Source organism: Oncorhynchus mykiss, chromosome 14 (genome assembly GCF_057628025.1).
Source record: "Oncorhynchus mykiss isolate SJ-2025 chromosome 14, ASM5762802v1, whole genome shotgun sequence".
Classification (NCBI taxonomy): Eukaryota; Metazoa; Chordata; class Actinopteri; order Salmoniformes; family Salmonidae; genus Oncorhynchus; species Oncorhynchus mykiss.
In genome coordinates, this window is record NC_143035.1 from 7,406,178 (window position 1) to 7,423,171 (window position 16,994).

A 16,994-nucleotide genomic window follows, 5' to 3' on the forward strand; every position below is an offset into this window, starting at 1 on the left:
TGTTGGTGCCATTGTCGGTTCTGATACTTGTTACTGGGCCCCTTCGACAGATCAACCTGCACAGGGCATTGATGCAGGAATCAGTATCCAGATAACTAGCAACTTCTAGATGGACAGCTCGACTCACAAGGCAAGTAAAGATCACACCATACCGATTCACATGAACGCGGCCTCGCTTCACCTCTATGGGGCCGAAGTAATCTATGCCCACATGGGTGAAAGGCGGCAAATCAGGTGACACCCGATCTTGTGGAAGGTCGGCCATCTTCTGTTCTCCAGCTCTAGCTTGCATCCGCCTGCAGAAGACACACCTCTTAAGGATCTTCCTTGCTAAGGAGTTGGCACAGGGTATCCAATATCACTGGTCAAAGTCTGGAAAGCATGTGACCTCTCCCAGAGTGGCCAACCTGCTCATGGATGTGGAGTAAGATCAGTCTGGAGATGTAGTAGTCTTTGGGAAGAATCATAGGATTCTTTAGTTCTGTATGCATAGCAGCCTTCCTCCCACTCTCAGAATACCATTGTCAACAATTGGATCAAGCTTACAGATTGAGACGCTTTTCTTGGCACATTGTTTTCCTTTCACAACGAGTGCAAATTCTTGTTTAAAGTGCTGTTGTTGCTCAAATCTAATAACCTTTTCTGCTTCATCTAGGTCATCCACAGACAGACTTTCTTTTCCAAATATCAGTTTGAACTTGTCACTTTGTTTCTTCAGTGAGTTTTTAAACTCTGATCTGATCCTGGATCGTTTTTTCTGGCTAAACTGTAGAAGAAGTCTCTTCAGTTTCAGCATCCAAGCAACTGCTTTCTTCAAGCTGTTCCATGTTGAATAGTACTCAATCAGTTTGCTGGTCGGACTCTTTTCTTCCACACTTGTACTGTTTACGATGACGTCTTTTCTCACCTCTGGATCATCCGGAGGGATGGAGCCAAGCTCCTCTGGGACTTTCGGCCATTGAGTTTCTGGTTTCTCCAGGAATTCTGGTCCTTTGAGCCATCTCTTTGAGTTCAGGAAAGTGTCAACATGTAACCCTCTTGAGGCATCATTGGCTGGGTTATGTTTGGAGTTCAAATACCTCCACTGTTTTGCTTTCGATAGGTCACGGATCACACTCTTCGGCTCTTCGGACGTTTGTACTCACGAGACTCTTAGTTACACAATAAATGTTGCTTTTGTTCTATAAAGATGATTTGGTTGGCACGTTTTGTTCAGAAATCCACAGGCTTAAGCGGTCACGACATCGCAGACGAAAATTCCAAATAGTATCTGTAATGTTCGTAAAAACATGTCAAACGTTTTTTATAATCAATCCTCAGGTTTTTTTTACAATATACAATCAATAATATATCAACCTGGACTGTAGCTTCTTCAGTAGGAGAGAGAGAGAAAATGGCTGCTCCAAGCTGTTACGCATGCAAAACGCTGCTAGCACCCAGACATACATTGACGCGATGTGATCTTTCTCGCTAATTTTTCAAAATAGAAGCCTGAAACTATGTCTAAAGACTGTTCACACCATGGGGAAGCCATAGAAAAGGGAATCTGGTTGATATCCCTTTAAATGGAGCGAAGGCAGGCTATGGAACATGGAGCTTTCAAAATAGAAGCCACTTCCGGGTTGGATTTTCCTCAGGTTTTCGCCTGCAATATCAGTTCTGTAATACCCACAGACAATATTTTGACAGTTTTGGAAACTTATCCTAATCTGACAAATATGTGTATATTCTAGATTCTGGGCCTGAGAAATAGGCCGTTTAATTTGGGTACGTTTTTCACTCCAAAACATCAAAATACTGCCTCCTACACTCAACAGGTTAAAGTCTGCTGCTGGTTGGACAGGGGATCTTGAATATCTCCATACGACGGATCCTGCAATATTTTGGCCTGTTTTTACATGACTGTCACCAGGTCACTGAACTGGGCCCTCAGGTGGCTTCTCCCGAAAATATCACATGCTGCAGGCTTCTGTTTTTCCCTTAGCTTGTAGGGAAGTTTTGACATGATCAACTTTATGTTGGAGGGAAGATTACGCTCGTCCATGTTCTGTAGGTCTTGCATAGCGTTACAGGTACCTCTAAGATAGAGTGCATAGCCACCCAGTCCCTTTCCATCATCCGGTTTGATGTTTATCCAGTTCCAAGCTTTTTCCATGTAAGCAGTGGTGACTTTGATTTCATTGCCAAAGTGTTCCTTTAACAACCACTTAGCCTCTTCTGGCTTCTATATGCAGACATCTGCGGACCAGATCTTTGGGCTAACCAGAGGTGTACTGTTCCAGGTAATAGAGCCTATCCTGGTGGCTGCTTGTCTTATCTTCTATGCCATGCTCAAATGCACGCATGAATGGTCTAAAGTTTAGAGGATCACCGTCAAACATAGGTATCTCCCTAACAGGGAGTGGGGCCTGTGTGTGCTGTAGTGCAAGGAGGCCAGCAATTTCATTCTGCCTTTGTATGACAGTAGACAGGTTATCATGGCTGGGATCATGACTTATACCCACAGTGTTGATTCTGTGTTGACTGCTAGACCTTGCTGTTGACTGCTGGGGGGGTGTGGTTTATGGCTGTTTTCTGCATAGGTTTTGATGGCTTTGTTGTCGGTTGTTGTAAAACTCTTTTTTAACGGGGTCTTTGGAACTGCACCTAATGCAGCAAACTCAACAGGTGATGGTTCAGGTTCCTCATAGACCTCGGGTTCTTGGTTTTCAAAATATGAGTTCATTCCATCTTCTTGGCTTAGTAAGTGGGCTGCCACGGCATGGGATTGAGAAGTGGACTCAACACTCTCCAGGACCTTCAGTCTGGCATTATATGCTGCTATGTCCGTTTCCAGTGACATTTTTTCCATCCTAACATTCAGTTGAGCTTTCTGTTGTTCCAGTTGAGCTTTCTGTTGTTCCAGTTGAGCTTTCTCCAGTTCCAATGCACGCTTGTCCTGTAATGATGCTTGTAGAGCTGCTCGCTCAGCCTCAGTTTTTAGGCGTGCAGAGGACACTGAGGATGCAGCCTTAGAATACTTTGTTTTACTTGATATTTTTGACACTTTGGAAATGCTTTCGTGTGGTTCAATGAACGTTTGTGGCTCAACTTCAGCATTTTTCCATATTTCCACCTCTTTCCGGAAATGTTCATAAGTCCTCATTCTTGGTTGATAATAGTACAGTAGCGAGGCTATAACAGATACAGTAGCGAGGTTATAACAGTAGCGAGGCTATATACAGTAGCGAGGCTATAACAGATACAGTAGCGAGGTTATAACAGTAGCGAGGCTATATACAGTAGCGAGGCTATATACAGTAGCGAGGCTATAACAGTAGCGAGGCTATAACAGTAGCGAGGCTATATACAGTAGCGAGGCTATATACAGTAGCGAGGCTATAACAGTAGCGAGGCTATAACAGTAGCGAGGCTATATACAGTAGCGAGGCTATATACAGTAGCGAGGCTATAACAGATACAGTAGCGAGGTTATAACAGTAGCGAGGCTATATACAGTAGCAAGGCTATATACAGTAGCGAGGCTATAACAGTAGCGAGGCTATATACAGTAGCGAGGCTATAACAGTAGCGAGGCTATATACAGTAGCGAGGCTATAACAGTAGCGAGGCTATAACAGTAGCGAGGCTATAACAGTAGCGAGGCTATATACAGTAGCAATTCTATATACAGGCACCGGTTAGTCGGGCTGATTGAGGTAGTATGTACATGTAGGCATGGTTGAAATGACTATGCCTATATGATAAACAGAGAGTAGCAGTAGCGAAAAAGCCTACCCTTAGACTTGGCGGTGACGTACTGTCAGATCAGTGAGCTAATCATGGCGCAACTAGAGAACATTACCAACCCCTACGCTCCGTATTTTCTCGCTGGCTGCCCCACCACCACAGAAAGCACTAAGCTAGGTTGAAACACCTGCATTTTGGAGCTGTCTTACTCAAGAAAGCAAGAAAGAGACCATGTTTGTATGCGGCTTTATTAACTCAATGATTTACATTTTTTTTTACATTGTTTGCAAACTGATATGTGACACGTATTAATGCCAAAATAACATGCAAAACAGGTAAGCCTTTTTTATTAGTTTTCTTTTTTGCTAAAAATGTGGGGCTCAATATAGGTGGGGCCCTGCCCTGAATTATGGGTAGCCACTACATACACACACATACACACACTCAGTCTTTAGTTCAGTGGGCTAACATTGTCCTAAGTCGCATGGACCACCATGGCTTTATAGTCACACACGTGAACATGAAGACGTTTCACTTCCTCTGTGGTTGGGTTGTAGTCATGTTGCCTTCCTGACCTGGTTGCCTCAGACATCCAGTGTTTCACTGTTCAGCCTGTCCTGGAGATCCCATCTCGTTTGAAGAGCAAACCCGTCCCTGACCAGATCATCAAGTCAGTCCCTCTCTGCCCTCAACCTTTACCTCTGTCTCACAAAGATGACTGTTTAAACCTCCTCTTTCTATCCCGCTCTATGTGTGTGTGTGTGTGTGTGTGTGTGTGTGTGTGTGTGTGTGTGTGTGTGTGTGTGTGTGTGTGTGTGTGTGTGTGTGTGTGTGTGTGTGTGTGTGTGTGTGTGTGTGTGTGTGTGTGTGTGTGTGTGTGTGTGTGTGTGTGTTGTAGCTTCTACAAGTCCAACTACGTGCAGCGTTTCCACTACTCCAGACCAGTCAGGAAAGGCCCAGTGGATCCCAGCAATGAGTTTGTTGTAAGTGTCTGACCGGATCCCTGACTGTACTGAATACAATGTATCGCAGGTCCAATACATGATCACACCAGGACTTTTTTCAATTTGTATCTATCTCTCCCATGGTCTCTCTCTCTCTCTCTCGCTCTCTCTTTCTCACTCTCTCTTTCTCTCTGTATCTCCCTCTCTGTATCTCTCTTCCTTTCTGTCTGTCTCCTCCTCTCTTCCTCTTTTGTAGTCCATGTGGATTGAGCGCACCACGTTCACCACAGTGTATAAACTCCCTGGGATCCTGCGCTGGTTTGAGGCCACAGACATGAAACATGTAAGTGTGTCTGTTTGTCTCTCTCTCTCTTTTGGTGGACCAGTTTGCCTGTTTACCATTATCTATCTCTCACTGCCAGTGCTGGATCAAGGTAAGTGCTTTTCTCTGCAATGGGTAGCATAACTGTTGATGGTCCTGAAACTGTTTATTTCTTTTGCTCAGTTTTATTCGGCATAATCTTGTCTTTACTAATTTAGTTACAACACCCTGTTTGTTTCTCTCTCTCTCTCTCTCTCTCTCTCTCTCTCTCTCTCTCTCTCTCTCTCTCTCTCTATCTCTCTCTCAGACCACCATCAGTCCTCTGGAGAATGCCATAGAGACCATGCAGAGCACCAATGACAAGATCCTCACCCTGATCAACCAATACCAGGCCGACGACGCCCTTCCCATCAACCCTCTCTCCATGCTGCTCAACGGCATTGTGGACCCTGCCGTCATGGGGGGCTTCGCCAAGTACGAGAAGGTCAGAGTTCATCCGTCCGTCCACCCACCCGCCCACCCACCTACCCGCACGTCTCAACCCCATCCCAGAACTGTGTCATCTGTAAAAGTACAGCGTATTTCTTTCCCTCTCCTCTTTACAGGCTTTCTTCACTGAGGAGTACAACTTGCAACACCCAGAGGACAGAGATAAGCTGGAGGGTCTCAAAGACCTCATCGCATGGCAGGTACTGTACGCACACACACACACACACACACTCAGGCATGTGCAGCGACACATGTACAAGCATACGCACAAACACACTGTTTTATCATATACCTCTCTTGTAGATCCCGTTGCTGGGTGGGGGAATCTCTCTACATGGGAAGAGAGTGACAGATGACCTACGACCTTTCCACGAGCGCATGGAGGAGTGCTTCACGCATATGAGGAAGAAGGTGGAGAAGGAGTATGGAGTGAGGGAGCTGGTAAGAGAAAGAGTGAAATCGAAAGAGGAAAGGAGAGTGTTTATGTGAGGCCTGATAGGCTAGCTGGAAGGAGCTAGTATCTGGGGGCAGAGGAGAATTTCAATCTGAAAAACTATTTTGTGAAAAGAGCTTTAGGAATGACGCTAGCAATGCCAAAGCTTAACTCCTGTTTGTGAAAAGCATTATATTAACTATCTTTTTAATCTCTCTCTTTCATCCAACTTCACCTTTAATCTTTTGTCTCATTTTTATCCATCCCTCTCTTTTCCCTCTTCGTCATGCCTCGTTCTTAGCCGGATATGGATGAGAGGAAGTCAAGTCGTCCGCGCTCTGTCCTTCGCTCCTTCCGACAGTCCGTCATCTCCATCTCTTCCCTCCAGGGGTCTGAGTGTGGGACCCCCACCAAACCTTATCCAGACAGGTAACACACACTCACAAACACAAATACACACTCACAAACACAAATGCACACTCACAAACACAAATACACACTCACAAACACAAATACACACTCACAAACACAAATACACACTCACACACACAAATACACACTCACAAACACAAATACACACTCACAAACACAAATACACACTCACAAACACAAATACACACTCACAAACACAAATACACACTCACAAACAGAAATACACACTCACACACATAAATACACACTCAAAAACACAAATACACACTCACAAACACAAATACACACTCACAAACACAAATACACACTCACACACATAAATACACACTCAAAAACACAAATACACACTCACAAACACAAATACACACTCACAAACACAAATACACACTCAGAAACACAAATACACACTCACACACATAAATACACACTCACAAACACAAATACACACTCACAAACACAAATACACACTCACACACACAAATACACACTCACACACACAAATACACACTCACACACATAAATACACACTCACAAACACAAATACACACTCACAAACACAAATACACACTCACAAACACAAATACACACTCACACACACAAATACACACTCACACACACAAATACACACTCACACACACAAATACACACTCACACACATAAATACACACACAAATACACACTCACAAACACAAATACACACTCACAAACACAAATACACACTCACAAACACAAATACACACTCACAAACACAAATACACACTCAAACACAAATACACACTCACAAACACAAATACACACTCACAAACACAAATACACACTCAAACACAAATACACACTCACAAACACAAATACACACTCACAAACACAAATACACACTCACAAACACAAATACACACTCACACACACATATACACACTCACACACAGAAATACACACTCACACACATAAATACACACTCACAAACACAAATACACACTCACAAACACAAATACACACTCACAATCACAAATACACACATTTGAAATACTTTATTTGAACCCACCAATCAAATTGACATGAAAAAAAGGATCTGAACATTTCAAGGGTCCCTGTATGCATGGCACTCAAGGGTACAGAAAGCACCTCCTTCTCCAAACAGCTAGGGTTCCCACCACAGTTGAAACAGAGCTCTGCATAGCCAACTTCTTCTCCTTAGTTTTTGGCTGGCCCACAATCTGGAGTCCACGCACCACCGCAAGCATGTGTACGTGGCCGAGACCGGCAAAGATCAGCTCCACAAGCTTGCACCTACACGCGAGGCTGTCAAAGCGCCACAAGGGGCTGGTATGTAAGAAGCTTCTTGGCAAAGGCCCCCTCCATTTAGCTGTCAGTTGAGGAGCCCACTACCAAAATGAGCACCTCCCTCTGGCCTCCCCCCATAGCAACAACATCTGGCATATTTGGCACACAGGGAAACACATCATCATCAACATCAAGCCAGCTTCCTCTTACACAAGAATGTTAATGGAGGTGTGCTGTTGGTGAGACTACCTGTCTCACCTTGCTGGCTATCAGCTCGACAAGGCGATTATGTCTAGCAATAAACAATCCGTGTACGAACAGCAACCATTCACAATATGGGAAACAGACTCACACGCACACGCACACGCACACACACACACACACACACACACACACACACACACACACACACACACACACACACACACACACACACACACACACACACACACACACACACACATACACAAACACAGATGCAAACCCACACACATGGGTACATGCAACCATACTAGATTAACAAACACACACCTTTACCCCCTCTCTCCCTCTTCTTTCTCCCCCTTCTCTTCCTCTCCCCCACCTGCCTCCCTCCCTCCCCAGTGGTCTCCCTGACATGGCGGCCCCCCAGACCCCCACCCTGCAGCGCTCCAGTGGGAGTGTGAGCATGGTGGATGAGGGAGGGGCAGAGGGGGAGGTTAAACTCAGGAACTCCAAGAGGAGAAGGAAAAGGAGCAGCATGATCTTCATCCCAGAGGAGAGAGACAGGACCAACACTCTGGACAGCAAATGGGTGAGAGAGAGCGGGAGAGAGAGAGATAGACAGTGGGAGAGGGAGAGAGAGAGACAGGACCAACACTCTGGACAGCAAATGGGTGAGAGAGAGATAGACAGTGGGAGAGGGAGAGAGAGAGACAGGACCAACACACTGGACAGCAGACGGGTGAGAGAGAGCAGGAGAGAGAGAGACAGACAGTGGGAGAGAGAGAGAGAGAGACAGGACCAACACACTGGACAGCCAACGGGTGAGAGAGAGCAGGAGAGAGAGAGACAGGACCAACACACTGGACAGCAAACGGGTGAGAGAGAGCAGGAGAGAGAGACAGACAGTGGGAGAGGGAGAGAGAGAGAAACAGGGGGAAAGGGGAGATCGTGAGAGAGAGAGAGAGAGAGAGAGAGAGATGGAGATATACACTACCGGTCAACAGTTTTAGAACACCTACTCATTCAAGGGTTTTTCTTTATTTGGACTATTTTCTACATTGTAGAATAATAGTGAAGACATCAACACTATGAAATAACACATTTGGAATCATGTAGTAACCAAAAAAGTGTTAAACAAATCCAAATATATTTTATATTTGAGATTCTTCAAAGTAGCCATCCTTTGCCTTGATGACAGCTTTCCACACTCTTGGCATTCTCTGAACCAGCTTAACCTGGAACGCTTTTCCAACACTCTTGAAGTAGTTCCCACATATGCTGAGCACTTGTTGGCTGCTTTTCCTTCACTCTGCGGTCCGACTCATCCCAAACCATCTCAATGTGGTTGAGATCGGGGGATTGTGGAGGGCAGGTCATCTGATGCAGCACTCCATCACTCTCCTTCTTGGCAAAATATCCCTTACACAGCCTGGAGGTGTGTTGGGTCATTGTCCTGTTGAAAAACAAATGAGTCCAATTAAGCCCAAACCAGATGGGATGGCGTATGGCTGCAGAATGCTGTGCTAGCCATGATGGTTAAGTGTGCCTTGAATTCTAAATAAATCACAGACAGTGTCACCAGCAAAAAGCACCCCCACACCATCACACCTCCTCCTCCATGATTTACGGTGGGAAATACACATGCAGAGATCATTTATTCACCCACACTCACATAATTAGTTAAATGAAGTCCACCTGTGTGCAATCTAAGTGTCACATGATCTCGGTATATATACACCTGTCCTGAAAGGCCCCCGAGTCTGCAACACAACTAAGCAAGGGGCACCACCAAGCAAGTGCCACCATGAAGACCAAGGACTTCTCCAAACAGGTCAGGGACAAAGTTATTGAGAAGTACAGATCAGGGTTGGGTTCTAAAAAAATATCAGAAACTTTGAACATCCATGGAGCACCATTAAATCCATTATTTTAAAAAAATGGAAAGAATATGGCACCACAACAAACCTGCCAACAGAGGGCCGCCCACCAAAACTCGCAGACCAGGCAAGGAGGGCATTAATTAAAGAGGCAACAAAGAGACCAAAGATAACCCTGAAGGAGCTGCAAAGCTCCACAGATGAGATTGGAGTACCTGTCCATAGGACCACTTTAAGCCGTACAATCCACAGAGCTGGGCTTTACGGAAGAGTAACCAGAAAAAATCCATTGCTTAAAGAAAAAAATAAGCAAACTCGTTTGGTGTTTGCCAAAAGGCATGTGGGAGACTCCCCAAACATTTGGAAGAGGGTACTCTGGTCAGATGAGACTAAAATTGAGCTTTTTGGCCATCAACACCTTTCATCACCCCGAGAACCCCATCCCCACAGTGAAGCATGGTGGTGGCAGCATCATGCTGTGGAGATGTTTTTCATTGGTAGGGATTTGGAAACTGGTCAGAATTGAAGGAATGATGGATGGCGCTAGGTACAGGGAAATTCTTGAGGGAAACCTGTTTCAGTCTTCCAGAGATTTGAGACTGGGACGGAGGTTCACCTTCCAGCAGGACAATGACTCTAAGCATACTGCTAAAGCAACACTAAAACACTAAAACTGGCCTTCTTTATACTTTTACTTTATACTTTTACTAACCCTTTTACAACATTAATGTCTACACTGTATTTCTGATCAATTTGATGTTATTTTAATTGACAAAATATTTTCAAAATGTAAAAAACAAGGAGATTGCTAAGTGACCCCAAACTTTTGAACGGTAGTGTATATACAAAAACAGATAGGTGCAATGTTTTACAGGGTCAGCCACTGTTTCATTGAAATCATTTCAAACCATGGAGGAAAAAAGAGGAAGAGTATTTGGACATGCCTGTGGACTCCTGTTGTATACCAGTGTCAGTGAGACTCTCTGCTCTCTGTCTCCCTCTAGCTGTCCAAGAAGCAGGAGTTCCGCAGTGACACCAACCTGTCTGAACCTGGCTCTCAAGAAAATGTCTTTCTCACCAACGCCAACTCCAGATCTCTTCCTGCTATTACAGGTATCACACACACACACACACACACACACACACACACACACACACACACACACACACACACACACACACACACACACACACACACACACACACACACACACACACACACAAACACAAACACACACTTCCTCACACACTCTCTCCCTGCCCACAGGCCAGTCTCTGTCTGTGGCCAATGGTAGTGAGGAGGCGGAGTCATCCCGGTTCAGAAGGGACAGTAAGAGTATGTCTGTGTGTCTTCCTGGAGACCGCACTGCTGACAGACGCTCCAAAGGGGTCATCAACCTGCTCTTCGGGACCAAGGTACACACACACACACACACACACACACACACACACACACTCAACAACAACTAGGTATATTGTGGGTTCTATCTAAAGGGATGTATGTTTATCTTTTGTTCCAACAGAGCAACAAGTCTGAGCAACAGAGCAACAAGTCGTCTACTGATCCAAGCAACAGGAAAGCCAGTCAATTCTAACAGCCATCCATCACACATGATGTACCCTCAGTGCCTTTTAACCTGCTCTGCTTTGAATTCCAGTTACCACCAGGGGCTATTGCCTTGCTGAAAACTCCTCTTTGGAAAGAGCTATCTGATCTTTTCTTTTTTTTTATCAGGTTTTAAAGACTTGTTTGCGCTCACACAGGCACATAGGCACACACACACACACACAATGAGAGAGAGGTGGAGAGAGAGAGACTGACAGATTCTCTGAAGAAATTCATGCTTTTTAAACTTCTGCTCTCATATATTTTATAATCATTTCAATAGAGAACATTTGTATTAACTGTCCTTCTTAAGTAATGGTGTTTGCAAGCATTCCATTTAATTCACTTGATGAAATAATGAGTAAAGAGATATCTGTGTCAATTTCTCCCCGGTGTTTGACAGAGTTGTTTTTTCAAATGTTATTAACAATGTAGCCCTTTCCTGCATTCAATGATCGAAAGCACCCTCTTTGGTCTCATGATTGGGATGTTATTCATATTTTTCATAATGGCACAATAAAGATTTGTTTTAATGAAACTAAAAATAAAATACGGTGTTTGACTGTCAAAACAGTTTCGCTTTATATCAGTCTTCTGTGATGCATGTAAAGTGTAATATCGCGGTGCAAACTCTACATGTGATAGAGTACAACTCTCACAAACACAAATACACACTCACACACATAAATACACACTCACAAACACAAATACACACTCACAAACACAAATACACACTCACAAACACAAATACACGCTCACACACATAAATACACACTCACAAACACAAATACACACTCACAAACACAAATACACACTCACACACACAAATACACACTCACACACACAAATACACACTCACAAACACAAATACACACTCACAAACACAAATACACACTCACAAACACAAATACACACTCACAAACACAAATACACACTCACAAACACAAATACACACATTTGAAATACTTTATTTGAACCCACCAATCAAATTGACATGAAAAAAAGGATCCAAACATTTCAAAGGTCCCTGTATGCATGGCACTCAAGGGTACAGAAAGCACCTCCTTCTCCAAACAGCTAGGGTTCCCACCACAGTTGAAACAGAGCTCTGCATAGCCAACTTCTTCTCCTTAGTTTTTGGCTGGCCCACAATCTGGAGTCCACGCACCACCGCAAGCATGTGTACGTGGCCGAGACTGGCAAAGATCAGCTCCACAAGCTTGCACCTACACGCGAGGCTGTCAAAGCGCCACAAGGGGCTGGTATGTAAGAAGCTTCTTGGCAAAGGCCACCTCCATTTAGCTGTCAGTTGAGGAGCCCACTACCAAAATGAGCACCTCCCCCTGGCCTCCCCCCATAGCAACAACATCTGGCATATTTGGCACACAGGGAAACACATCATCATCAACATCAAACCAGTTTCCTCTTACACAAGAATGTTAATGGAGGTGTGCTGTTGATGAGACTACCTGTCTCACCTTGCTGGCTATCAGCTCGACAAGGCGATTATGTCTAGCAATATACAATCCGTGTACGAACAGCAACCATTCACAATATGGGAAACAGACTCACGCGCACACGCACACGCACACACACACACACACACACACACACACACACACAGATGCAAACCCACACACATGGGTGCAAACATGCAACCATACTAGATTAACAAACACACACCTTTACCCCCCTCTCTCCCTCTTCTTTCTCCCCCTTCTCTTCCTCTCCCCCCACCTGCCTCCCTCCCTCCCCAGTGGTCTCCCTGACATGGCGGCCCCCCAGACCCCCACCCTGCAGCGCTCCAGTGGGAGTGTGAGCATGGTGGATGAGGGAGGGGCAGAGGGGGAGGTTAAACTCAGGAACTCCAAGAGGAGAAGGAAAAGGAGCAGCATGATCTTCATCCCAGAGGAGAGAGACAGGACCAACACTCTGGACAGCAAATGGGTTAGAGAGAGCGGGAGAGAGAGAGATAGACAGTGGGAGAGGGAGAGAGAGAGACAGGACCAACACTCTGGACAGCAAATGGGTGAGAGAGAGCGGGAGAGAGAGAGATAGACAGTGGGAGAGGGAGAGAGAGAGACAGGACCAACACACTGGACAGCAAACGGGTGAGAGAGAGCAGGAGAGAGAGAGACAGACAGTGGGACAGAGAGAGAGAGAGACAGGACCAACACACTGGACAGCCAACGGGTGAGAGAGAGCAGGAGAGAGAGAGACAGGACCAACACACTGGACAGCAAACGGGTGAGAGAGAGCAGGAGTGAGAGACAGACAGTGGGAGAGGGAGAGAGAGAGAGAAACAGGGGGAAAGGGGAGAGAGGGAGAGAGAGAGAGAGATGGAGATATACACTACCGGTCAAAAGTTTTAGAACACCTACTCATTCAAGGGTTTTTCTTTATTTGGACTATTTTCTACATTGTAGAATAATAGTGAAGACATCAACACTATGAAATAACACATTTGGAATCATGTAGTAACCAAAAAAGTGTTAAACAAATCCAAATATATTTTATATTTGAGATTCTTCAAAGTAGCCATCCTTTGCCTTGATGACAGCTTTCCACACTCTTGGCATTCTCTGAACCAGCTTAACCTGGAACGTTTTTCCAACACTCTTGAAGTAGTTCCCATATATGCTGAGCACTTGTTGGCTGCTTTTCCTTCACTCTGCGGTCCGACTCATCCCAAACCATCTCAATGTGGTTGAGATCGGGGGATTGTGGAGGGCAGGTCATCTGATGCAGCATTCCATCACTCTCCTTCTTGGTTAAATATCCCTTACACAGCCTGGAGGTGTGTTGGGTCATTGTCCTGTTGAAAAACAAATGACAGTCCAATTAAGCCCAAACCAGATGGGATGGTGTATGGCTGCAGAATGCTGTGCTAGCCATGATGGTTAAGTGTGCCTTGAATTCTAAATAAATCACAGACAGTGTCACCAGCAAAGCACCCCCACACCATCACACCTCCTCCTCCATGATTTACGGTGGGAAATACACATGCAGAGATCATTTATTCACCCACACTCACATAATTAGTTAAATGAAGTCCACCTGTGTGCAATCTAAGTTTCACATGATCTCGGTATATATACACCTGTCCTGAAAGGCCCCCGAGTCTGCAACACAATTAAGCAAGGGGCACCACCAAGCAAGTGCCACCATGAAGACCAAGGACTTCTCCAAACAGGTCAGGGACAAAGTTATTGAGAAGTACAGATCAGGGTTGGGTTCTAAAAAAATATCAGAAACTTTGAACATCCATGGAGCACCATTAAATCCATTATTTAAAAAAAATTGAAAGAATATGGCACCACAACAAACCTGCCAACAGAGGGCCGCCCACCAAAACTCGCAGACCAGGCAAGGAGGGCATTAATTAAAGAGGCAACAAAGAGACCAAAGATAACCCTGAAGGAGCTGCAAAGCTCCACAGATGAGATTGGAGTACCTGTCCATAGGACCACTTTAAGCCGTACATTCCACAGAGCTGGGCTTTACGGAAGAGTGGTCAGAAAAAAAGCCATTGCTTAAAGAAAAAAATAAGCAAACTCGTTTGGTGTTCGCCAAAAGGCATGTGGGAGACTCCCCAAACATTTGGAAGAGGGTACTCTGGTCAGATGAGACTAAAATTTAGCTTTTTGGCCATCAACACCTTGAGAACCCCATCCCCACAGTGAAGCATGGTGGTGGCAGCATCATGCTGTGGAGATGTTTTTCATTGGCAGGGGTTTGGAAACTGGTCAGAATTGAAGGAATGATGGATGGCGCTAGGTACAGGGAAATTCTTGAGGGAAACCTGTTTCAGTCTTCCAGAGATTTGAGACTGGGACGGAGGTTCACCTTCCAGCAGGACAATGACTCTAAGCATACTGCTAAAGCAACACTAAAACACTAAAACTGGCCTTCTTTATACTTTTACTTTATACTTTTACTAACCCTTTTACAACATTAATGTCTACACTGTATTTCTGATCAATTTGATGTTATTTTAATTGACAAAATATTTTCAAAATGTAAAAAACAAGGAGATTTCTAAGTGACCCCAAACTTTTGAACGGTAGTGTATATACAAAAACAGATAGGTGCAATGTTTTACAGGGTCAGCCACTGTTTCATTGAAATCATTTCAAACCATGGAGGAAAAAAGAGGAAGAGTATTTGGACATGCCTGTGGACTCCTGCTGTATACCAGTGTCAGTGAGACTCTCTGCTCTCTGTCTCCCTCTAGCTGTCCAAGAAGCAGGAGTTCCGCAGTGACACCAACCTGTCTGAACCTGGCTCTCAAGAAAATGTCTTTCTCACCAACGCCAACTCCAGATCTCTGCCTGCTATTACAGGTATCACACACACACACACACACCCACACACACACACACAAATACACACTTCCTCACACACTCTCTCCCTGCCCACAGGCCAGTCTCTGTCTGTGGCCAATGGTAGTGAGGAGGCGGAGTCATCCCGGTTCAGAAGGGACAGTAAGAGTATGTCTGTGTGTCTTCCTGGAGACCGCACTGCTGACAGACGCTCCAAAGGGGTCATCAACCTGCTCTTCGGGACCAAGGTACACACACACACACACACACACACACACACACACACACACACACACACACACACACACACACACACACACACACACACACACACACACACACACACACACACACACACACACACACACACACACACACACACACACACACACACACACACACACACACACACACACACACACACACACACACACACACACTCAACAACAACTAGGTATATTGTGTGTTCTATCTAAAGGGATGTATGTTTATCTTTTGTTCCAACAGAGCAACAAGTCTGAGCAACAGAGCAACAAGTTGTCTACTGATCCAAGCAACAGGAAAGCCAGTCAATTCTAACAGCCATCCATCACACATGATGTACCCTCAGTGCCTTTTAACCTGCTCTGCTTTGAATTCCAGTTACCACCAGGGGCTATTGCCTTGCTGAAAACTCCTCTTTGGAAATAGCTATCTGATCTTTTCTTTTTTTTTATCAGGTTTTAAAGACTTGTTTGCGCTCACACAGGCACATAGGCACACACACACACACAATGAGAGAGAGGTGGAGAGAGAGAGACTGACAGATTCTCTGAAGAAATTCATGCTTTTTAAACTTCTGCTCTCATATATTTTATAATCATGGGTGGCTCTTGGGTGGCGCGACAGTTTGATTGTGTGGGCTGTGCTGCAGTTTGTTTTCAGCGTGTGTAGTTTATAAAGTATTGAACTCAATCATCGGTGTAATCGCTCTAGGTCGTGGTTGTTTTCGTTTGGGACCGCGCCCGTTATGGATCAGTAGCAACATTGTTGCGAAGCTTTAACATACAAACCATCGGCCAGTCAGACAGTACACCGGCACGCCTGAAGACCACAGCTAAGATCTCTCTTGTTCTCTTTTTCTTTTCCCTCTATCGTTCCAGTGCTTTACCCTGCAACAGACTCTCTATTTTTCCAATGCACTTCCCATTGAAGTTAATTAGAGCTGGACTTTTATTGCCCTGCCAGAAGTAATTGGGTGGACATTTTAGTTAAAAGGGAGGTTGCTTGTAAGTTATGCATTGTTATGTGAACTGTATTGAGGTGTACTAATGACATGTGGCCGAGAAGACTGTGGACATTTTTAAGGCCTTTGT

The 16,994-nt window shown here is 44.8% G+C and overlaps 1 protein-coding gene across 1 annotated transcript; it reads left to right on the forward strand.

Annotated features, from left to right (window-relative positions):
- Positions 1-13,077: 13,077 nt before the first annotated feature.
- Positions 13,078-16,218, forward strand: LOC118938692 (uncharacterized). Its single transcript, XM_090198036.1, has 3 exons — positions 13,078-13,264; positions 15,552-15,887; positions 16,147-16,218. The coding sequence occupies exons 1-3, from the start codon at positions 13,088-13,090 to the stop codon at positions 16,216-16,218; spliced, it is 585 nt and encodes a 194-aa protein (XP_090054162.1). The 5' UTR covers positions 13,078-13,087.
- The last annotated feature ends 776 nt before the right edge of the window (positions 16,219-16,994 follow it).

Coding starts and splice junctions, on each gene's coding strand:
- LOC118938692 (XM_090198036.1), top strand. CDS start 13,088: ATGGCGGCCCCCCAGACCCCCACCCTGCAGCGCTCCAGTGGGAGTGTG. Junction 13,265..15,551: donor ACACTCTGGACAGCAAATGG/GTTAGAGAGAGC, acceptor GTCTCCCTCTAG/CTGTCCAAGAAGCAGGAGTT. Junction 15,888..16,146: donor ACCTGCTCTTCGGGACCAAG/GTACACACACAC, acceptor TTGTTCCAACAG/AGCAACAAGTCTGAGCAACA.